This window comes from Salvelinus fontinalis, chromosome 38 (assembly GCF_029448725.1).
Source record: "Salvelinus fontinalis isolate EN_2023a chromosome 38, ASM2944872v1, whole genome shotgun sequence".
NCBI classification, from domain to species: domain Eukaryota; kingdom Metazoa; phylum Chordata; class Actinopteri; order Salmoniformes; family Salmonidae; genus Salvelinus; species Salvelinus fontinalis.
In genome coordinates this window covers 15,743,871-15,768,904 of record NC_074702.1, presented here as the reverse complement: position 1 = coordinate 15,768,904, position 25,034 = coordinate 15,743,871, and the positions used below count along the sequence as shown (strand labels likewise).

Below are 25,034 nucleotides of genomic sequence, written 5' to 3'. Positions count from 1 at the left end.
ACGGCTCTACTGGCTCGGGACAGACGGGCGGCTCTAATGGCTCGTGGCAGACGGCTGACTCAGATGGCGCTGGGCAGACAGATGGCTCAGACGGCGCTGGGCAGACAGATGGCTCAGACGGCGCTGGGCAGACAGATGGCTCAGACGGCGCTGGGCAGACAGATGGCTCAGACGGCGCTGGGCAGACAGATGGCTCAGACGGCGCTGGGCAGACAGATGGCTCAGACGGCGCTGGGCAGACAGATGGCTCAGACGGCGCTGGGCAGACAGATGGCTCAGACGGAGCTGGGCAGACGGGCCGTTCAGGCACCGCTGGGCAGACGGCAGACTCTGGCCGGCTGAGACGCACTATAGGCCTGGTGCGTGGTACCGGAACTGGAGGTACCGGGCTGAGGGCACGCACCTCAGGGCGAGTGCGGGGAACAGGAACAGGGCACACTGGACTCTCGTGGCGCACTCTAGGCCTGGTGCGTGGTACCGGAACTGGAGGTACCGGGCTGAGGGCACGCACCTCAGGGCGAGTGCGGGGAGAAGGAACAGTGCGTCCAGGGCTCTGGAGACGCACAGGAGGCTTGGTGCGTGGTGCCGGAACTGGAGGCACCGGGCTGGAGACACGCACCATAGGGAGAGTACGTGGAAGAGGAACAGGGCTCTGGAGATGCACTGGAAGCCTGGTGCGTGGTGTAGGCACTGGTGGTACTGAGCTGGGGTGGGAAGGTGGCGCCGGATATACCGGACCGTGAAGGAGGACACGTGCTCTTGAGCACCGAGCCTCCCCAACCTTACCAGGTTGAATGGACCCCGTAGCCCTGCCAGTGCGGCGAGGTGGAATAGCCCGCACTGGGCTATGCAGGCGAACCGGGGACACCACCTGTAAGGCTGGTGCCATGTACGCCGGCCCGAGGAGACGTACTGGAGGCCAGATACGTTGGGCCGGCTTCATGGCATCCGGCTCGATGCCCAACCTAGCCCTCCCAGTGCGGCAAGGTGGAATAGCCCGCACTGGGTTAAGCACGCGTACTGGGGACACCGTGCGCTTTACCGCATAACACGGTGTCTGACCAGTACGACGCCCTCTCACTCCACGGCAAGCCCGGGGAGTTGGCTCAGGTATCCTACCTGGCTTCGCCACACTCCCCTTTAGCCTCCCCCCAAGAAATTTTTGGGTGAGCCTCTCGGGCTTCCAGCCTCTCATACGTGCTGCCTCCTCATACCAGCGCTCCTGGGCTGTGGCTGCCTCCTTCTCCTCCCGAGAGCGGCGATTCACACCAACCTTAGCCCAGGGTCCTTCTCCATTGAATATTTGTTCCCAACTCCATTCCTCTTCTCTCCATTGCTTTAGTTCCTTTCCTCCGGCTCCAATCCGCTTGGTCCTGTTGTGGTGGGTGTTTCTGTTAAGGCAGTCAATGTCGTTCTCCTCCTCAGACGAGGAGGAGCATGGATCAGACCAAGATGCGGAGAGGTAAGTGTTCATGATTTAATGAAAATAACAGGAAAACACTACAAACTACAAAACAACAAACGTGACATACCTCAAAACAGTCCTGTGTGGTCCAACCACTGGCACAGGAAACAAACACCCACAAAACACCAGTGAAACCCTGGCTGCCTTTGTATGACTCTCAATTAGAGACAAACAATGCACACCTGTCTCTAATTGAGAATCATACCAGGCCGAACACAAAACCCCACATAGAAATACAAACATAGACAAACCCACCCAACTCACGCCCTGACCAACTAAAATGAATACAAAACAAAGGAAAACAGGTCAGGAACGTGACACCTAGCCCCAACCCTTTAACTAACCCTAGCTCCTAACCCTAACCCTAAACGTTAACCTAGCTCCTTATCATAGCTCCTAACCATAGCTCCTAGCTCATGATGAGAGAGGGTACCAGTCCAAATTTGGGACCTTTAACCCCTCTGGAAGTATTTTTTATCATTTTCTGAAAAATCTGAAAAACTGACAAAAAATATTCTAAGTACACATTCCAGCCGTGCACCTGGTGATTGAACAGGTTACTAGGTGCACATTTAAACATGTTTTTAAAGGCTTTAGGGGGGTGCTGGAGGTCCATGGCCGGTTAGGGAGCATCCCCCACCCAGGGCAAGCCAACTGAGGGCAACCATCAGCACCTGGGAACCCTATGTAATTCAATGACAGAGCTCTGCTGAAAAATGACTAAGTCCAGCTTTCGCTCCACATACTATGTGTAGCCGTGCACCTGGTGCTTGAACGGGTTACCAGGTGCCGAGCCTCTACAGGCTAACTATAGACCTCCATGCCTCTTGGCCTACTCTCTCTGCCCTGCTTGCCTGCCTGCCCGCCTGCCCTCTCTCTCGGCCTGTCACTTCAGCTCGGTCCACCAGGTACCCTATGACACCCTGTCCCTTCCCCCAGGCCTCCATACATTCTCAACCGTGACCAAATGACACACAAAGACAAGGGTGAATTTCAAAGAAATGTACTTCATTTATCAGTGAATCATGGATTGATTTGTCCCTCAATTAGTGACCGGGCCCGGCTGGCATTATGAGGCAAATTATGGTACCGGTAATACCATGCCTGCGTCGCCAGGCCTGCGTCCCCCAGCTGCATGCGCCACCACTGCAGACTGCTCACCCTCATCCCCCAGCTGCTGCACCACCACTGCTGACTGCTCACCATCGTCCCCCAGCTGCTGCGCCACCACAGCTGACTGCTCACCCTCATCCCCAGCTGCTGCGCCGCCACCGCTGACTGCTCACCCTCATCCCCCAGCTGCTGTGCCGCCACTGCTGACTGCTCACCCTCATCCCCCAGCTGCTGCGCCACCACCGCTGACTGCTCACCATCCTCCCCCAGCTGCTGCGTCACCACCGCTGACTGCTCACCCTCGTCCCCCAGCTGCTGCGCCGCCACCGCTGACTGCTCACCCTCATCCCCCAGCTGCTGCGCCGCCACCGCTGACTGCTCACCCTCATCCCCCAGTTGCTGTGCCGCCACTGCTGACTGCTCACCCTCATCCCCTAGCTGCTGCGCCACCACCGCTGACTGCTCACCATCATCCCCCAGCTGCTGCGCCGCCACCGCTGACTGCTCACCCTCGTCCCCCAGCTGCTGCGCCGCCACTGCATGACTGCTCACCCTCATTCCCCAGCTGTTGCGCCGCTACCGCTGACTGCTCACCATCATCCTCCAGCTGCTACGCCGCCACCGCTGACTGCTCACCATCATCCTCCAGCTGCTGCGCAGCCACCGCTGACTGCTCACCCTCATCCCGCAGCTGCTGCGCCGCCACTGCTGCCTGCTCACCCTCATCCCTCAGCTGCTGCGCCACCACTGCTGACTGATCACCCTCATCCCCCAGCTGCTGCGCCGACCGCTCACTGTCAATCCCCGGCAAAGTCCCAGGGTTCACCCTGGGCTCCAGCCGCGTTCCACCACCATTGTTCTGCTGCATGCACTGCCCTGATTCGGGATGCAGTCTGTCAGTCGAATGCCGGCTCACTAGCATAGCATGCTTCCAATTCGATAGTACCAGACTTAAGTTAATGGGTGACTTTGAAATGTCGGTCTATCCGCCCGGTGTTCTGCTTGGGACAAAGTTCACAGTCACATTTTCGTCTGCTGTTCATAGCTTCTCTCTCCTGCCTTCCTGCGTGCGTGAGTCCCTGTTTGCTCCACCGACCAACAAACTAACCCTAGCTCCTAACCCTATCTCCTAACCCTAGCTCCTAACCCTAACCCTTAACGTAATTCTAACTTAACACTAATTCGAACCCTAACACTAAACCCCTAGAAATAACATTAACCTTGTGGGAACTAACAAAATGTCCCCAGTTGGTCAAATTTTTGTGTCCACTCACACAGGCACCACAAACTTCAGCTTCTCTCTTAGCACTCTGTCAGCCACCCACTCTGGTCACGAGGGACCAGTGTGTGCAAGTATCTGCCCAACAAGAGAGGGAGAGAGAGTGTTTCTTTGGAGAGAGATGGAGAGAGACAGAGACAGAGAGAAGTAGCGTAGTGTGTGTGGGAGGAGGTGTTAATGCATTAGACTTGCTATAAGACTCTCCTCCCCTCTCCTCTGGGAGCAGCGGTTTGATATCCCTTAGTTTAGCAACCTCACATCTAAGCTGTGTGTGTGTGTGTGTGTGTGTGTGTGTGTGTGTGTGTGTGTGTGTGTGTGTGTGTGTGTGTGTGTGTGTGTGTGTGTGTGTGTGTGTGTGTGTGTGTGTGCACAACAAGCTGTCCTCTCTGGGAACTACCACACACATTCATCTTACTTAACGACAGCATTCTGCTAACATCTGACCAGCATAAAGAAAAGTGCAAGTCATGAATACATGTTTTTGTCCTCTCTCTTTTCCCATCTCCTCCCACACTCCTCCCTCCTTTCCAGTCCCCTTGAACTCCTCTTACTCTCTGCTTCTCGCTCTCATTTTTGTAAATTTTCTGTCTTTCTCCCATCTTCCCATTTACCTCAATTTCACGTCCCCACACCAATCTTTCCCTTTTCTCCCTCTCTCTTCGTTTCTCTCCTTGTCTCTCAAATCCCTCCTTTAATTTGTCACTGCCTCCCCTGCTGTCTCTGTAAAGTGAGAAATGAATCCTCTCCTGCTCCGTGATGTCTTCCCACTGTGCAACACACGCACGCACGCACGCACGCAGACACACACACACACACACACACACAGACAGACAGACACACAGACAGACAGAGAGACAGACAGACAGACAGACAGACAGACAGACAGACAGACAGGCCCAGCAGTCAAATGAAAGCTGCCTCCCTTCTCTTCCTCTTTGCTACCAGTGTCGGCCTGCTCTCCAAAGGCCTGACCTCTAACTGACTACTCCAGCCATCTGCTCTCCATGTGAAAGGGAGAGATGTGTGGACGGGAGGAAGTGTGGAAGTGACGTCTCTCCTCTCCATAGAGAGAGACACAGAGAGAGATGGAGGAAAGACGGAGGGTGAGATAGACAGGGATCCATTGATCGTGTGCTGAAGCCTCAGAGACAGAGCCATGAAGGCCTCTGTCTCAACCGCTCACTTCCCAAACCCTTCAACAGTCATCTCATTTCATGCTCCTCTTCTCTCCGCTCATTGCTCCTCTCCTACTCAGCACGGCAAGCCAGTCTGGCTCCCAGCCCATTCCCACACAGAATCCATTATCCTTTCTTCTATCTCTTCATCCTCAACTAACCCACCCAACCATCCTTCCAGCTAGCCATCCATCCATCGACTGTCTCCCCATGCTCAGTGGGGGTTCAATTGCCACTCAGAGAGGTATAGGAATATCATCAAAGTTCACTTTGACCTCAGAGGCCCTGCTTTTCTGAGAGAGAGAAAGAGAGAAAGAGAAAGAAAGACTGAGAAAGATAAATAAATAGATAGAGAGAAACAGAGAGAAAGAGAGAGAAAGAAAGAAAAAATAATAGGAAGAGATTCCTAATATGAAGAATCCACCTCTTTCTAGATGTACTCAGCCAAGTCTGTGTTGTATGTACCTCCAGACCACACCCCATGATCTGGATTACATAAAAAGGATAACTAGCCTATTGTGGAGAGGAGAGGAGAGGAGACCCTTGGTGACAGGGAACATTAGCTGCAGAGAGAGGAGAAGACAACATGAGATACCCACAACATCAGCTCTGCTTGGCTGGCTGCTAGACTGAGTCTCCTCCATCAGCCTGGAATCAGCCTATAGGCCTGGGTAGGGGGAGGGAGGGAGAGATTAAGGGAGGGATGGGGAGGGAGAGGTTTGACCAGAGGCTGAAGTGATATAGAAGAGAAAGAGAGGAAGGATGTATGGATGGAGGAGAAGAAGGAGGGAAGAGATGCAGAGGGAGGGGAGAGGGCTGGGTGCTCTGAGAAGAAGATATTAGGGCTGTGATGATACCAGTATCGTGATATTTTTCCCATGGAAACATTTTTAACACGAAGCAGGCCTCTTTGGTCATTTAAAAACCTGCTGTATGTAAAATATTGTGTTTTATACCTTGGAAAATAAATACATGTGAGTCTGGATGACAACATAATTATGGTTGTTTCCAACATTAGGGCTGTTTTCTTAATAAGTGAAATCTGCTTTGTTTTCTTGTTTTCTTGCCTCCATACTAATGTATCGTGAATCTGGCATCGTCCCGGCCCTAGAAGAGACTAGAGGCTGATAAGAGGAAGTGATGCAGAGAGCGAGAGAAGAAGAGAAAGATGGATGGAGAAGGAGAAGAGGGGGGTGGGGAGAGCAATGGTTCAACCCAATGGTAGGCAGTAGCCCTAGCCTCCCTCAGGGATGGAACTCTCAGTCATCAGCCTGTCTGTCAGGTCCGGGCTTGAGGAGGGGAGCCAGGGTCACACAGCACCATCACACATCTAACCAAGTACAGACCCATATCCTTATCCAAGCCCCTATAGCATCTCTCCTGTGCATCGCCCCCTGCACAGAGCAACCAAACACAGAAATCCAGCTGGCTACAGTCCCCATAATCTAAAGCTCATCTACTGTGTATCCAGCTCACACACACACCCACCCCCCCCACTCAGAGCTGCCATTAAAGTTATCCCATATTACACATAGATCATTCCTCCCCAGTCCCAGCCTCCCTTCTCTGTCCATCCAGTTCCCCCTCTCTCCATCTCTCCCTGCCCATCTCTACCTCCCTCCATATCCCTCCTGCAGCAATCCCATATCACACCCAGATCCTCCTCCCCAGTCCCAGCCTTCCTTCTCTGTCCATCCAGTTCCCCCTCTCTCCATCTCTCCCTGCCCATCTCTACCTCCCTCCATATCCCTCCTGCAGCAATCCCATATCACACCCAGATCCTCCTCCACAGTCCTAGCCTCCCTCAGACCGATACAGTGTCTCTCTCCCCAACCACAGAGAGACAGGACACGGCGCCAACCTGCCAAGGTCATTCAGCTCAGAATTCATCAGCTGAAACCCTATACCATCGCTGTTCTGTCTATGAGCTACTGTCATTCTACTGATCTTTCACGGCCTTTCTGCTTTCTGTGACCTAGCCAGAGCACTTTACTGGATGCTGCATAGTCATTTGAACACAAATTGCCTCAAACTGTCCAGAAATTATAAGGAGGCGGCCATGTCAATGACTTGTGTCTTTCCTTTTAAATAACTGTTTCATTGTATTTTGACAGGTTAGAGTACGAGGCTCCCTACACAATCATTGATTGACCTGGACCAGAGAGGCCCCCCATTTAACATGAAATGGCATGCTATACAGACAAGATGACCAAGTGAGCCACAAGCCTCGCCTACAAGCTCTCCTCCAATAGACAAAACGGCATCACACGTTGGCCAAAACATTTCCACAAATGCCCATAACTAAAACCAGAGAACTATTCCACTCACTGTTGCTGTCAGTATCACTCTTCTCATTGGCGCTGGGTAGGCAGTTCTCCAGATAGAACCCGTTCCTGTAGCATCCATCCCCCTCGCTGAGCTGTGGAGGAGGAGGGGGCTCCCAGCACTGGCAGGGGGTCTGCATGATACCACAGGGCCTGTTAGAGGTGCTGGATGCCAGGCAGTCCTCCAGCCACTGGCACAGCATCTGACACGCTGCCATGCTGGGGTTACGCTTCCCCACCACCAGGTACTCTGTCTTAAATTCCCCATCTTCGCCAGGGTTAGGGGTGGTGACCGTCACGCCGGTCCGGGGCGGCCCTTTCCTCATTTGTAGGAACTGTTTCCCAGCCTCCAGAAAGGCCACAGGGGATGAAGATTCACACAGCTTGACCACCTCGTCGAAGCTCTCCATGCCCAGGTAGGTGCGCGTGGTCTCCAGAAACGAGTCAAACTGGAATGTGCGGAGCTGCCGGGGAATGCAGTCCGTTGTGGAGGTAGGTTTGGTTACCTTGATAAAGATGGTGTAGCGGCGCGGGTCTGGGTTCTGCAGGGTCCAGGAGCAGGGTGCCGTGGGGAAAGTGGAGGAGGACAGGAAGTGGCCGAAGAATCGGCTCTGGACCAGAGTGGAGCAGGTGTCTGACTCAGGCCCTGAGGGAGCAGCCGGGCACTGACTAAACAGTTGTATCAGCAGCAGAAGCAGCAACGAGGATGGCAGGGGGACTTGGGGGTTCACCAGGTGCCCAGGTAAGGAGGACAAAAGAGTGGTCATCATGGTTACCAAATGAATTAGAAAGACCAGAGGGGTTTTGTTGGAACCTCTGTTTTTTTGTAACCTCTCGTCGATCTGTCTTTCTGTCTCACTGATATTCTGGCAACCAGGTAGGACCTTCAGGGTGTTCACTGAAGCCTCTGGGGTGGAGGTACAAGGGAAGAGGAGGAGGAGGAAGAGAAGGAAGAGGAGGAAGAGGAAGGAGGAAGAGGAGCAGGAGGAGGAAGGAAGATGAGGAGGAGGAAGAGGAGGAAGGAGGAAGAGGAGGAGGAGGAAGAGGAGGATGGAGGAGGAGAAAGAGGAAGATTGCACTCAGCGGTCCAGTGATCTGTCCATGATTGTGTGTGTCAGTCGACCCAGACTTTCAGATGAACCTGGAGAGAAAGAGATAAGAGAGATATTTTGACCTGAGAGGACACATCACTATAACAGCAAATACACTAGCAAATCAAGAAGATAAGACATGAATAATTAGCTCCTTCCATTATACTCTCACCACCAGACTCAGTTTGTGCATAGGGGTTTGATCTCCATAACAACACAGATATATACAGTGCCTTCAGAAAGAAGTCACATCCCTTAACTTTTTCCACATTTTGGTGTATTACAGCCTGAATTTAAAATGGATGAAATTGAGATTTTTGTCACGCATACTTATAATACCCCCTAATGTCAAAGTGTAATTATGTTTTTCGAAAAGCTGAAATACCTATTTAACCCCTTTGTTATGGCAAGCCTAAATAAGTTCAGGAGTAAACATTTGCTTAACAAGTCACATAATAAGTTGCATGGATAATAGGGGTTAACATGAGTTTTGAATGACTACCTCATATCCTCATATCTTTACTGTGTTAAATGAGGCCTCACCTCCTGGTTACACTAGTGACCATATCCCCCGTGCATCCCGCAAAGGCGGAGGTGTTGCTAACATCTACGATAGCAAATTTCAATTTACAAAAAAAAAAATGGCGTTTTCGTCTTTTGAGCTTCTAGTCATGAAATCTATGCAGCCTACTCAATCACTTTTTATAGCTACTGTTTACAGGCCTCCTGGGCCATATACAGCGTTCCTCTCTGAGTTTCCTGAATTCCTATCAGACCTTGTAGTCATAGCAGATCATATTCTAATTTTTGGTGATTTTAATATTCACATGGAGAAGTCCACAGACCCACTCCAAAAGTCTTTCGGAGCCATCATCGACTCAGTGGGTTTTGTCCAACATGTCTCTGGACCTACTCACTGCCACAGTCATACTCTGGACCTAGTTTTGTCCCATGGAATAAATGTTGTAGATCTTAATGTTTTTCCACATAATCCTGGACTATCGGACCACCATTTTATTACGTTTGCAATCGCAACAAATAATCTGCTCAGACCCCAACCAAGGAGCATCAAAAGTCGTGCTATAAATTCTCAGACAACACAAAAATTCCTTGATGCCCTTCCAGACTCCTTCTGCCTACCCAAGGACGTCAGAGGACAAAAGTCAGTTAACCACTTAACCTGTTGGGGATGGGGGCGCTGTTTAGACTATTTATGCTAATTTGGCTAATTTTTTAAACGGCTTCCCACAAAATCCTTGATCGTACAATATGCATATTATTATTATTATTGGATAGAAAACAGTCTATAGTTTCTATAGGAGTTGAAATTTTGTCTCTAAGTGGAACAGAGCCCATTCTACAGCAATTTCCCTGACATGGAGTCAGATTTGAGAAATGTTGGCCACTCTTCTGAAGTCAGTTAAAGGGGCACTGTCGTTGCTATGACTATAGGGACACTTCTTACGTCTTCCCCTGGATGCCTTTACGTGATGACGATTCCAACGGGGTCAATTGCGCGTTCACAGGCCCTACAAATGAAAAAACTCTGAAGCTAGTCATTCTTTGGGAGCTGCGTCATGAGCCTAGAGGACACCGGCGCGCACCTGTTCCAAGCGTTAGTTTAGCCTGTTATATTTCTCCGGTCATCTTTTCACTCGTTATAGGAGTTAAAAACATCATAAGGTAGTTAATTTAAAGCGTTTTATAGCAATTTATATCCGTTTAGTGCGATTTTGGGACATTTATTTTTGCAATGATGTGAAAAGTTGGGCACGCTTTTCAGTTCATCCCGAACGCAGTTGACATTTCCACATGGCAAGAGGACAGCTTTCCACCAAAAGACGATTTCTCCCAAGAAAGGATCCTTTGCCCAAGATACTGATGGAAGAACAGCTCAAGGTAGGACATTTTTATTATGATAAATCGTGTTTCTGTCGAAACATTTTAGTGGCTTAGGACGCCATGTTTTTTGACGTAGCTTCGCTTGGCGCAAATTGTATTGAAAAGTAAGGATAAATTAAAGAATGTAATAACGCAATTGTATTAAGAATTAAATTGTCTATCAATCCCTGTCCACCCTGTATTTTTTAGTCACGTTTATGAGTATTTATGTATAAGAGTAGATCACTGTCTAAGTGGCGCAAGGACATTTTCTTTACCAGCTTGTCTACATTTCACATTGTCTAACCATGATTTTGGTGGCTAAATATAAACATTTTCGATCAAACTGTATATGCATGTTGTAATGTGATGTTACAGGAGTGTCATCGGAAGAATTCTGAGAAGGTTAGTGAAAAAATTAATATCTTTTGGCGATGTTGACTTTTATCGCTCACTTTGGCTAGAATCAATGCTGGGCTGCTAATTGCTATGTGCTAAGCTAATATAACGATTTATTGTGTTTTCGCTGTAAGACACTTAGAAAATCTGAAATATTGTCTGTATTCACAGGATCTGTGTCTTTCGATTCGTGTATGCTGTGTATTTTTACGAAATGTTTGATGATTAGTAGTTAGGTAAACACGTTGCTCATTGTAATTATTCTAGTCCATTTGTGATGGTGGGTGCAATTGTAAACTATGAAGTCTACCTGAAATATGCACTTTTTTCTAACAAAACCTATCCCATACCATAAATATGTTATCAGACTGCCATCTAATGAGTTTTTTTGTTGGTTAGGGGCTATAAATATCTTAGTTTAGCCGAATTGGTGATGGCTACTGGTGTTGGTGGACAAATAAAAGATGGTGGATTATGCTAATGTGTTTTTAGGTAATAGATGTACATCTTTACATATTGTGTCTTCCCTGTAAAACATTTTAAAAATCGGAAGTGTTGACTGGATTCACAAGATCTGTGTCTTTCATTAGCTGTATTGGACTTTAATGTGTGAAAGTTAAATATTTAAAAAAAATTTTTTTTTTGAATTTCGCGGCACTGGTTTTTCAGTGGGGGGGGGGGGGGTGTGCCGCTAGCGCCACGCTGATCCTAGACAGGTTAACTGAGGAACTCAATTTAACCTTGCGCAATACCCTAGATGCAGTTGCACCCCTAAAAACGAAAAACATTTGTCATAAGAAACTAGCTCCCTGGTATACAGAAAATACCCGAGCTTTGAAGCAAGCTTCCAGGAAATTGGAACGGAAATGGCGCCACACAAAACTGGAAGTCTTCCGACTAGCTTGGAAAGACAGTACCGTGCAGTACCGAAGAGCCCTCACTGCTGCTCGATCATCCTACTTTTCCAACTTAATCGAGGAAAATAAGAACAATCCAAAATTTCTTTTTGATACTGTTGCAAAGCTAACTAAAAAGCAGCATTCCCCAAGAGAGGATGGCTTTCACTTCAGCAGTAATAAATTCATGAACTTCTTTGAGGAAAAGATCATGACCATTAGAAAGCAAATTACGGACTCCTCTTTGAATCTGCGTATTCCTCCAGGGCTTAGCTGTCCTGGATCTGCACAGCTCTGCGAGGGCCTGGGATCGGGAGAGACACTTAAGTGTTTTAGTACTATATCTCTTGACACAATGATGAAAATAATCATGGCCTCTAAACCTTCAAGCTGCATACTGGATCCTATTCCTACTAAACTGCTGAAGGAGCTGCTTCCTGTGCTTGGCCCTCCTATGTTGAACATAATAAACAGCTCTCTATCCACCGGATGTGTACCAAACTCACTAAAAGTGGCAGTGATAAAGCCTCTCTTGAAAAAGCCAAACCTTGACCCGGAAAATATAAAAAACTATCGGCCTATATCGAATCTTCCATTCCTCTCAAAAATTTTAGAAAAAGCTGTTGCGCAGCAACTCACTGCCTTTCTGAAGACAAACAATGTATACGAAATGCTTCAGTCTGGTTTTAGACCCCATCATAGCACTGAGACTGCACTTGTGAAGGTGGTAAATGACCTTTTAATGGCGTCAGACCGAGGCTCTGCATCTGTCCTCGTGCTACTAGACCTTAGTGCTGCCTTTGACACCATCGATCACCACATTCTTTTGGAGAGACTGGAAACCCAAATTGGTCTACACGGACAAGTTCTGGCCTGGTTTAGATCTTACCTGTCGGAAAGATATCAGTTTGTCTCTGTGAATGGTCTGTCCTCTGACAAATCAACTGTACATTTCGGTGTTCCTCAAGGTTCCGTTTTAGGACCACTATTGTTTTCACTATATATTTTACCTCTTGGGGATGTTATTCGAAAACATAATGTTAACTTTCACTGCTATGCGGATGACACACAGCTGTACATTTCAATGAAACATGGTGAAGCCCCAAAATTGCCCTCGCTAGAAGCCTGTGTTTCAGACATAAGGAAGTGGATGGCTAAAAACTTTCTACTTTTAAACTCGGACAAAACAGAGATGCTTGTTCTAGGTCCCAAGAAACAAAGAGATCTTCTGTTAAATCTGACAATTCATCTTGATGGTTGTAAAGTCGTCTCAAATAAAACTGTGAAGGACCTCGGCGTTACTCTTGACCCTGATCTCTCTTTTGACGAACATATCAAGACTGTTTCAAGGACAGCTTTTTTCCATCTACGTAACATTGCAAAAATCAGAAATTTTCTGTCCAAAAATGATGCAGAAAAATTAATCCATGCATTTGTTACTTCTAGGTTAGACTACTGCAATGCTCTACTTTCCGGCTACCCGGATAAAGCACTAAATAAACTTCAGTTAGTGCTAAATACGGCTGCTAGAATCCTGACTAGAACCAAGAAATTTGATCATATTACTCCAGTGCTAGCTTCCCTACACTGGCTTCCCGTTAAGGCAAGGGCTGATTTCAAGGTTTTACTGTTAACCTATAAAGCGTTACATGGGCTTGCTCCTACCTATCTTTCCGAGTTGGTCCTGCCGTACATACCTACACGTACGCTACGGTCACAAGACGCAGGCCTCCTAATTGTCCCTAAAATTTCTAAGCAAACAGCTGGAGGCAGGGCTTTCTCCTATAGATCTCCATTTTTATGGAACAGTCTGCCTACCCATGTGAGAGACGCAGACTCAGTCTCAACCTTTAAGTCTTTACTGAAGACTTATCTCTTCAGTAGGTCATATGATTGAGTGTAGTCTGGCCCAGGAGTGTGAAGGTGAACGGAAAGGCTCTGGAGCAACGAACCGCCCTTGCTGTCTCTCCAGGGCCGGTTCCCCTCTCTCCACTGGGATTCTCTGCCTCTAACCCTGTTACTGGGGCTGAGTCACTGGCTTGCTGGTGCTCTTTCATGCCGTCCCTAGGAGGGGTGCGTCACTTGAGTGGGTTGAGTTACTGACGTGAACTTCCTGTCTGGGTTGGCGCCCCCCCTTGGTTGTGCTGTGGTGGAGACCTTTGTGGGCTATACTCGGCCTTGTCTCAGGATTGTAAGTTGGTGGTTGAGGATATCCCTCTAGTGGTGTGGGGGCTGTGCTTTGGCAGAGTGGGTGGGGTTCTATCCTTCCTGTTTGGCCCTGTCCGGGGGTTTCTTCGGATGGGGCCACAGTGTCTCCTGACCGCTCCTGTCTCAGCCTCCAGTATTTATGCTGCAGTAGTTTATGTGTCGGGGGGCTAGGGTCAGTTGGTTATACCTGGAGTACTTCTCCTGTCTTATCCAGTGTCCTGTGTGAATTTAAGTATGCTCTCTCTAATTCTCTCGTTCTCTCTTTCTCTCTGAGAACCTGAGCCCTAGGACCATACGTCAGGACTACCGGGCATGCTGACACCTTGCTGTCCCCAGTCCGCCCGGCCTTGCTGCTATTCCAGTTTCAACTGTTTCTGCCTGCGGTTACGAAACCCCTACCTGTCCCAGACCTGCTGTTTTCAACTCTTAATGATCGGCTATGAAAAGCCAACTGAGATTTATTCCTGATTATTATTTGACCATGCTTGTCATTTATGAACATTTTGAAAATCTTGGCTCTCTCTAATTTTCTCCTTCTCTCTTTCTTTCTCTCGGAGGACCTGAGCCCTAGGACCATACGTCGGGACTACCGGCCGTGGTGACTCCTTGCTGCCCTCAGTCCGCCTGGCCTTGCTGCTATTCCAGTTTCAACTCTTCTGCCTGCGGTTATGGAACCCCTACCTGTCCCAGACCTGCTGTTTTCAACTCTTAATGATCGGCTATGAAAAGCCAACTGAGATTTATTCCTGATTATTATTTGACCATGCTTGTCATTTATGAACATTTTGAAAATCTTGGCTCTCTCTAATTTTCTCCTTCTCTCTTTCTTTCTCTCGGAGGACCTGGGCCCTAGGACCATGCGTCGGGACTGCCGCCCGTGGTGACTCCTTGCTGTCCCCAGTCCGCCTGGCCTTGCTGCTATTCCAGTTTCAGCTGTTCTGCCTGCGGTTATGGAACCGCCACCTGTCCCAGACCTGTTGTTTTTCAACTCTTAATGATCAGCTATGAAAAGCCAACTGAAAATTATTCATGATTATTATTTGACCATGCTTGTCACTTATGAACATTTTTGAACATCTTGGCATAGTTCTGTTATAATCTCCACCCGGCACAGCCAGAAGAGGACTGGCCACCCCTCATAGCCTGGTTCCTCTCTAGGTTTCTTCCTAGGTTTTGGCCTTTCTAGGGAGTTTTTCCTAGCCACCGTGCTTCTACACCTGCATTCTAGCTGTTTGGGGTTTTAGGCTGGGTTTCTGTACAGCACTTCGAGATATTATCTGATGTACGAAGGGCTATATAAAATAAAATTGATTGATTGATTGATTGATCTGTACCCCACACATACAATTATCTGTAAGCTCCCTCAGTTGAGCAGTGAATTTCAAACACAGATTAAACCATAAAGATCAAGTAGGTTTTATAATGCCTCGCAAGGAAGGGCACCTATTGGTAGATGGGTAAAGAAAAGCAGGCATTGAATATCCCTAGCATGGTAAAGTTATTAATTACACTTTGGATGGTGTATCAATACACCCAGTCACTACAAAGATACAGGCATCCTTCCTGACTCAGTTAACAGAGAGGAAAGAAACCTCTCAGGAATTTCACCATGAGGCCGGGTAATGGTGACTTTAAAATAGTTACAAAGTTTAATGGCTGTTATAGGAGAAAACTGAGGATCAACAATATTGTAGCTACTCAACAATACTAACCTAAATGACAGAGTGAAAAGAAGGAAGCTTGTACAGAATACAAATATTCCAAAACATGCATCCTGTTTGCAACAAGGCATTAAAGTAATACTGCAAAACATGTGGCAAACCAATTCACTTTTTTCCCTGAATACAAAAATCATTGAGGAAAGCCTGGTTCAGTCTGCTTTCCACCAGATAGTTGGAGATGAATTAACCTTTCAGCAGGACAATAACCTAAAAAATAAGGCCATATCTGCACTAGAGTTGCTTACCAATAAGACAGTGAATATTCCTAAGGCGAAGAGTTACAGTGTATAAAATCTATGGCAAGACTTGAAAATGGTTGTCTAGAAATTATCAAAAAACTATTTGACAGAGCTAGAATAATTTTGAAAACAATAATGAGCAAATATTGAACAATCAAATCAAAGTGTATTTGTCACTTGCGCCGAATACAACAGGTGTAGACTTTACAGTGAAATGCTTACTTACAGGCTCTAACCAACAGTGCAAAAAAAGTTATTAGGTGAATAATAGGTAGGTAAAGAAATAAAACAACAGTAAAAAGACAGGCTATATACATTAGCGAGACTATAAAAGTAGCGAGGCTACATACAGACACCGGTTAGTCAGGCTAATTGAGGTAGTATGTACATGTAGATATAGTTAAAGTGACTATGCATATATGATCAACAGAGAGTAGCAGCAGCATAAAAGAGAGGTTGGGGGCGGGACAATGCAAATAGTCCGGGTGGCCATTTGATTATCTGTTCAGGAGTCTTATGGCTTGGGGGTAAAAACTTTTGAGAAGCCTTTTCGTCCTAGACTTGGCACTCTGGTACCACTTGCCATGTGGTAGTAGAGAGAAGAGTCTATGACTGGGGCGCCTGGGGTCTTTGACAATTTTTTGTGCCTTCCTCTGACACCGCCAGGTGTAGAGGTCCTAGATGGCAGGCAGCTTAGCCCCAGTGATGTACTGGGCCGTACGCACTACCCTCTGTAGTGCCTTGCGGTCAGAGGCCAAGCAATTGCCGTACCAGGCAGTGATGCAACCAGTCAGGATGCTCTTGATGTTGCAGCTGTAGAACCTTTTGAGGATCTGAGGACACATGCCAAATCTTTTTAGTTTCCTGAGGGTGTAACAGCTTCCGTTGGTAGAAAGAGAGGAGGACCAAAGCGCAGCGTGGTATGTATCCATATTTATTAGAATAGTTTTTCAATACGAACAAAACATTAAACAAACGAAAAAGAACGAAGCTACAGTCCTGAACTAGAGAACATAGAAAAACCAATGAACGCACGAACAGGAACAATCACCCACAAACAAACAGGCTACCTTAATATGGTTCCCAATCAGAGAAAACGTAAAACACCTGCCTAAGATTGAGAACCATATCAGGCCAATTGACAACCTAAACATAGAAACACATAACATAGACTACACCCACCCAGCTCACGTCCTGACCAACTAAACAAAGATTAAACAAAGGAAATAAGGTCAGGAACGTGACAGTACCCCCCCCCCCCCCCCCCCCAAAGGTGCGGACTCCGGCCGCAAAACCTGAACCTATAGGGGAGGGTCTGGGTGGGGATCTGTCCACGGTGGCGGCTCTGGCGCTGGACGTGGCCCCCACCCCACCATAGTTAATCCCCGCTTCCGTGGCCTCCTCGGAATGGCGATCCTCCAAAATAACCCCACTTTACTGATGGGCGCCTCTGGACAGAGGGGCAGCTCCGGATTGAGGGGCAGCTCCGGACTGAGGGGAAGCTCCGGACTGAGGGGAAGCTCCGAACTGAGGGGCAGCTCCGGACTGAATGGCAGCTCATGACTGAGGAGTAGCTCATGACTGAGGGGTAGCTCATGACTTAAGGGCAGCTCATGACTGAGGGGTAGCTCATGGCTGAAGGGCAGCTCAGGGAGCTCCTGACTGGCGGGCAGCTCAGGCAGCTCCTGAATGGCGGGCGGCTCTGGCGGCTCCTGACTGGTGGGCGGCTCTGGCGGCTCCTGACTGGCGGGCGGCTCTAGCGGCTCCTGACTGACAGACGGCTCTAGCGGCTCCTGACTGCCGGACGGCTCTAGCGGCTCCTGACTGACGGACGGCTCTAAAGGCTCAGGACAGACGGGCGGCTTTGAAGGCTCAGGACAGACGGGCAGCTCAGATGGCGCTGGGCAGCTCAGACGGCGCTGGGCAGTCGGGCAGCGCAGGCGGCGCTGGGCAGACGGGCAGCGCAGGCGGCAGCTCAGAAGGCGCTGGGCAGACGGGCAGCGCAGGCGGCGCTGGAGAGACGGCAGACTCTGGCCTGCTGAGGCGCACAGTAGGCATGGTGCGTGGTGCCGGAACTGGTGGTACCGGGCTAAGGACACGCAGGGCTCTGGAGACACACAGGAGGCTTGGTGCGTGCTGCCGCAACTGGTGGTACCGGGCTGGAGACACGCACCACAGGGCGAGTGCGTGGAGGAGGAACAGTGCTCTGGAGACGCACTGGAAGCCTAGTGCGTAGTGTTGGCACTGGTGGTACTGGCTGCGGCGAGGAGGTGGAACCGGATATACCGTACCGTGAAGGCGTACTGGAGCTCTTGAGCACCGAGCCTGCCCAACCTTACCTGGTTGAATGCTCCCCGTAGCCAGGCCAGTGCGGCGAGGAGGAATAGCCCACACTGGGCTGTGCTGGCGAACCAGGGACACCATGCGTAAGGCTGGTGCCATGTACACCGGCCCGAGGAGACGCACTGGAGACCAGATGCGTTGAGCCGGCTTCATGGCACCTGGCTCGATGCCCACTCTAGCCCGGCCGATACGTGGAGCTGGGATGTACCGCACCGGGCTAAGCACACGTACAGGAGACACCGTGCGCTTTTCCGCATAACACGGTGTCTGCCCGTACTCTCGCTCTCCACGGTAAGCATGGGAAGTTGGCGCAGGTCTCCTACCTGACTTCGTCACACTCCCCTTTATCCCCCCCCCAATACATTTTTGGGGCTGACTCTCAGGCTTCCAGCCTCGCTTCCGTGATGCCTCCTCATACCACCGCCTCTCGGCTTTAGCTGCCTCCAGCTCTTCATGAGAGCGGCGATATTCTCCAGTTTTAGCCCAGGGTCCCTTACCGTTCAGAATTTCCTCCCATGTCCAGGAGTCCTGTGTAATGGGCCGCTGCTGTCGCTGCTGCCCGTTACCACGCTGTTGGTCCGGGTTTGGTGGGTGATTCTGTAACGGCTTCCGTCGGTAGAAAGAGAGGAGGACCAAAGCGCAGCGTGGTATGTATCCATATTTATTAGAATACTTCTTCAATACGAACAAAACAATAAACAAACGAAAACCAACGAAGCTACAGTCCTGAACTAGAGAACATAGAACACATGAACGCACATACAGGAACAATCACCCACAAACAAACAGTGAAAACAGGCTACCTTAATATGGTTCCCAATCAGAGACAACGTAAAACACCTGCCTCTGATTGAGAACCATATCAGGCCAATTGACAACCTAAACATAGAAACACATAACATAGACTACACCCACGCAGCTCACATCCTGACCAACTAAACAAAGACTAAACAAAGGAAATAACTTCAGGAACGTGACAGAGGGGGAATAGTCTTTGTCGTGCCCTATTCACAACTGTCTTGGTGTGTTTGGACCATTCTAGTTTGTTGTTGATGTGGACACCGAGGAACTTGAAGCTCTCAACCTGCTCCACTACAGCCCCGTCGATGAGAATGGGGGCGTGCTCGGTCCTCCTTTTCCTGTAGTCCACAATCATTTACATTTACATTACATTTAAGTCATTTAGCAGACGCTCTTATCCAGAGCGACTTACAAATCATCTCCTTTGTCTTGCTTACATTGAGGGATAAGTTGTTATTCTGAGCTTTAAGGGTACTATTGTGTTGAACGCTGAGCTGTAGTCAATGAATAGCATTCTCACATAGGTGTTCCTTTTGTCCAGGTGGGAAAGGGCAGTGTGGAGTGCAATAGAGATGGCATCATCTGAATCTGTTTGGGCGGTATGCAAATTGGAGTGGGTCTAGGGTTTCTGTGATAATGGTGTTGATGTGAGCCATTACCAACCTTTCAAAGCACTTCACTACAGGACGTGAGTGCTACGGGTCGGTAGTCATTTAGGCAGGTTGCCTTAGTGTTCTTAGGCACAGGGACTATGGTGGTCTGCTTTAAACATGTATTACAGACTCAATCAGGGACATGTTGAAAATGTCAGTGAAGACAACTGCCAGTTGGTCAGTACATGCTCGGAGCACACATCCTGGTAATCCGGCTGGCCCCGCAGCCTTATGTATGTTGACCTGTTTAAAGGTCTTACTCACGTCGGCTCCAGAGAGCGTGATCACATTGTCGTTCGGAACAGCTGATGCTCTCATGCGTGCCTCAGTGTTGCTTGCCTCAAAGCGAGCATAGAAGAGCTCATCTGGTAGGCTCGTGTCACTGGACAGCACGCGGCTTTGCTTCCCTTTGTAGTCTGTAATAGTTTGCAAGCCATGCCACATAAGACGACCGTGATATCCGTATCGCCGTAGTGATTTTGCTCGTCTGGTAGGCTCGTGTCACTTGGCAGCTCGCGGCTGTGCTTCCCTTTGTAGTCTGTAATAGTTTGCAAGCCCTGCCACATAAGACGAGGGCCGGAGCCGGTGTAGTATGATTCAATCTTAGCCCTGTATTGACGCTTTGCCTGTTTGATGGTTTGTCGCAGGTCATAGCAGTATTTATTGCAAGCTAGTTAGAGTCCCGCACCTTGAAAGCGGCAGCTCTACCCTTTAGCTCAGTGCGAATGTTGCCTGTAATCCATGGCTTCTGGTTGGGGTATGTACGTACAGTCACTGTTGGGACGATGTCCTCGATGCACTCATTGATAAAGCCAGTTACCGATGTGATGTATTCCTCAATGTCATCGGAACAATCCCGGAACATGTTCCAGTCTGTGATAGCAAAACAGTCCTGTAGTTTAGCATCTGCTTCATCTGACCACTTTTTTATAGACCGAGTCACTGGTGCTTCCAGCTTTAATTTTTGCTTGTAAGCAGGAATCAGGAGGATAGAGTTGTGGTCGGATTTACCAAATGGAGGGAGAGGGAGAGCTTTGTACACGTCTCTGTGTGTACAGGTGATCTAGAATTTTTTCCAGATGTGCAAAGCTCTTAGAGACTTACCCAGAAAGACTCACAGCTGTAACCACTGCCAAAGGTGATTCTAACATGAATTGACTCAGGGCTGTGAATTCTTACGTAAATTAGATATTTCTGTATTTCATTTTCAATAAATTTGCTAACATTTCTAGAAACATGTTTTCACTTTGTCATTATGGGGTATTTTGTGTAGGTAGATGTGTGACAAAAGTATCAGTTTAATCCATTTCTGGCTCTAACACAGCAAAATGTGGAAAAAGGCGAGGGCTGTGAATACTTTCTGAAGGCACATAAATCAACTGACACAGCAGAATATTGTTAGACACAGTCAGTGAGGCTTGAGAAGAGAACCATAGGCCCAGTTGATCCAGATCTCTGAAATATGAAGTATGTGTAACCACCAGACAGAAGGATGATATTATATAGGCCTAGCTTTGTTTTGGTTCATTAGTCAAGTGCAGAACGGTCCCTTCCTGAGAGACAATGGCTTGTTTAAGATGTCTCCTCTCATATTTGATCAGTGAGCACACTAATTTGTCCAATTAAGCGGCTATTAACTACGAAAATATAAACAGCTGCAATCATTCATTATCTCTGCGTCTTTGCTTTAGCTTGCCATAATGTGATCAATAGCTTCGTTTGTTTTCAATTATTAACACTAAAGCCATTAGGAGGGCTAAAAGGGAATAGGTGTGGGGCGCCAGGTAGTCTAGTGGTTAGCGTGTTGGACTAGTAACCGAAAGGTTGCAAGATTGAATCCCCGAGCTGACAAGGTAAAAATCTGTCATTTTGCCCGGGAACAAGGCAGTTAACCAACTGTTCCTAGGCCGTCATTGAAAAGAAGAATTTGTTCTAAACTGACTTGCCTAGTTAAATAAAAATAAATAGGTGAATATGTCAATAGAACATGTTGTTGTTTAAACGGATATTTGTCCTTCATTACAAACCATAATACTGAAATACAAACTATTTCATTCTAAAACAATTTTGGTGTGGAAAATTGCTTCATGGTAGAACAGTAACTACTCCTATCAAACGGTCATTATCACTTTGGATACCTCATGATGCAGTTGCATTGGCTCTCTCAGACCTGTATGGGTTTCAGACGGAGACAGCCAGGAGAGGGCATATAGCAGGCTTACTGGAGGAGTCAGGGACACCAGACACCACATCCAGGTTTTCACTGATCAATCAAGCTGATCCAAAAGCCTGGCTAATCATCACCATCTCCCCTAAGATCAAATACAATACTAAGGCAAATGCGGACCATTGGATCCCTGTGTGGCAGTAAGTTTTCTATGTATGTCTAACAAAGCAAATGTAGCATATTGGGCAAAGTTGGCCTAGAGCACTGTGATGGCGGCCTGTCTCGCATTCCCGCTGAAATGTAAGCCCTGCTTGTTCACTGTCTGCTAAATGATAATGTTTCCAAATCTTGTTACTGATTTTAAACATGTGTTTGATTATGAAATTGCTAACAAGAGCCCCAGTCTTCTGTGTCATTTGAGTTAATGTATTTTGTTTGTTTGTGCATTTTGAGTGCTTCCATTGTGTTTGATCGTTGCTGCTTCTGGAAGCTTCGCCCGTTATATATGAGGTTATGTACGAGCAGATCTGTGTATGTAACCTGTGTCCCGCGGATGCTCGAGAAGCGGGCACCCCTTTTCCTGTGGATTCTGTCATTTTTTCAATTGATTACCTTGTTTATTGAAAATGTATACTGGTTTAATTGAGAATGGTCTGTGAATAATATTATGATGACGATAGTCTTCTTTTAGATGTTTCTAAAATCCTTTGGTTCGCAAAGGGGACTTAAACTACTTTGTTGGTTATGTGTACCCCTGCATGGTGTGGCAATGGTTTTGTCCAGAGAGTGGCACTTGGCAATTTTACCTGAGGTGCGTTGACTTTGCTTCAACGTTTTCTGTGTTGCGTGACGGTTTTCCAAAATGGTCAGCACCGTTTTCAACAGTGTTTGAGGTACGTTTGCTCCCATTTGGTGGGTGTGGCAAGTTGTGGGCTGATCAATATGGGTGTGACCATCTGAAATTGCAAAACTCATGTAGTACACCATACGGTAAATTCCCTCTGAACCACCATAATCACAACGTTTTGGTCACCCAGTACAGCTGTGTGAATTGAATTCAATGTTGTACACAATTCTATCCAGTCGATGCTGCTGAGGAGAGGAAACCATGCGTTTGATGTGTTTAAAACCATCCCAATGACGCCTTTCCAGCCATTATTATGAGTCGTCCTCCCCTCAGCAGCCTCCACTGGTTCTATTGCACTGAACGCAACCCTGGCTTTCAAGCTCCGAAAAGGAACGTATTTGTTTGTGAGTAGGCTGTATTTTCTTTCACATTACCCATAGCCTATTTCCCCAAATCCAGTTTTGGATTGAGGACGGCTTGATTCATTTGTAGAAAAACATTTTTGGTTGTGTTTGTATTTTTTTGTGTCCGACTATAGTTGATTCCTACAAGTGCTACCACAACCATAATTTTTGAAATAAATATCAAAACATTTTCACCATATACTTTTAAGACGGTAAGACATCTTTACCTTTTCAAAAACACAGATAATGATTCCCGCAGACACTGTCTATGTATATACTGTATGGGCTGTCCAGTCCTGAATATTTCCTCCATGATCGTGTCTACAGGCCGTGAACTCTTCTCCACCCCATTAGGATTTGAGGGCTAGCCTAGTGGAAAGGCTCCTTATGAGCCATAAATAGCACACTAGTTCCTTTATCCATTTGACCAGGGCTTTATGAGACCAGAGCCCTATGGCTCAAAAAAAGGAAACTATAAGGAATAGGGTGCCATTTGGGACTTAGCCTCTGTGTCCTAGCCTACACTAGAGAGAAATGTGGCCAGGCAGGCCAGTTCCTGGAAGAACATGTCTGGCACTAGTAGTGTCTGACAGTCAGTGCAGTGACATTGATTCACTAGCCACCACTGGTACACAAGCACATACAAAAGCACAACTAACTACTGCAGAGGAGGCAGGCTGAATCACAATACTGAGCCAAAGTGTGTCTATCTCCACTAGCAGTGAGGCTATGAGAACTGTCTGAATGAACACAGGAGAGCTTATTTCATTACCTTCTAACATCACCTGTGGTTATAGTTCTGGAGGGAGCAGAGATGTCAGACATGGATTTGGAAGCACTAAACTTGTCTGACTAAAACTGAATCTATAATCTAGCTGGTATGATCTCAACAAAAAATATATGAATTACTTCAAACTTGAAACTACTGTGCAAACTGGCACCTATTGCATGCATGTACCCACCAGTCCCCACATCCCATCCATGTACCCACCCATCCCCACACACCATGCATGTACCCGTCAGTCTCCACACCCCATGCATGTACCCACCAGTCCACACACCCCATGCATGTACCCACCAGTCCCCACACCCCATGCATGTAACCGTCAGTCTCCACACCCCATGCATGTACCCACCAGTCCACACACCCCATACATGTACCCACCAGTCCCCACACTCCATGCATGTACCCACCAGTCTCCACACCCCATGCATGTACCTACCAGTCTCCACACCCCATCCATGTACCCACCAGTCTCCACACCCCATGCATGTACCCACCAGTCCCCACACCCCACCCATGTACCCAACAGTCCCCACACCCCATGCATGTACCCACCAGTCCCTACACCCCATGCATGTACCCACCAGTCCCTACACCCCATGCATGTACCCACCAGTCCCCACACCCCATGCATGTACCCACCAGTCCCCACACCCCATGCATGTACCCACCAGTCCCCACACCCCATGCATGTACCCACCAGTCCCCACACCCCATGCATGTACCCACGAGTTTCTACACCCCATGCATGTACCCACCAGTCCCCACACCCCATGCATGTACCCACCAGTCCCCACACCCCATGCATTTACCCACCAGTCTCCACACCCCATCCATGTACCCACCAGTCCCCACACCCCATGCATGTACCCACCAGTCCCCACACTCCATGCATGTACCCACCAGTCTCCACACCCCATCCATGTACCCACCAGTTCCCACACCCCATGCATGTACTCACCAGTCTCCACACCCGATGCATATACCCACCAGTCTCCACACCCCATGCATGTACCCACCAGTCTCTACACCTCATGCATGTACCCACCAGTCCCCACACCCCATGCATGTACCCACCAGTCCCCACACCCCATGCATGTACCTACCAGTCCCCACACCCCATGCATGTACCCACCAGTCTCCACACCCCATTCATGTACCCACCAGTTCCCACACCCCATGCATGTACCCACCAGTCCCCACACCCCATCCATGTACCCACCAGTCCCCACACCCCATGCATG

General features: G+C 48.3%; 1 protein-coding gene across 12 annotated transcripts in view; it reads right to left on the bottom strand.

Annotated features, from left to right (window-relative positions):
- The window catches only part of LOC129837664 (adhesion G protein-coupled receptor B1-like), a 147,070-nt gene that overhangs the window by 72,189 nt on the left and 49,847 nt on the right, over positions 1 to 25,034 (bottom strand). For all 12 annotated transcript variants that reach the window (XM_055904004.1, XM_055904001.1, XM_055904003.1 and 9 more), the window contains exon 3: positions 7,361 to 8,497. In XM_055904004.1, the coding sequence (XP_055759979.1) occupies positions 7,361 to 8,126 (766 nt within the window). In that variant the 5' untranslated portion in view covers positions 8,127 to 8,497. The remainder of the gene's footprint in view (positions 1 to 7,360; positions 8,498 to 25,034) is intronic.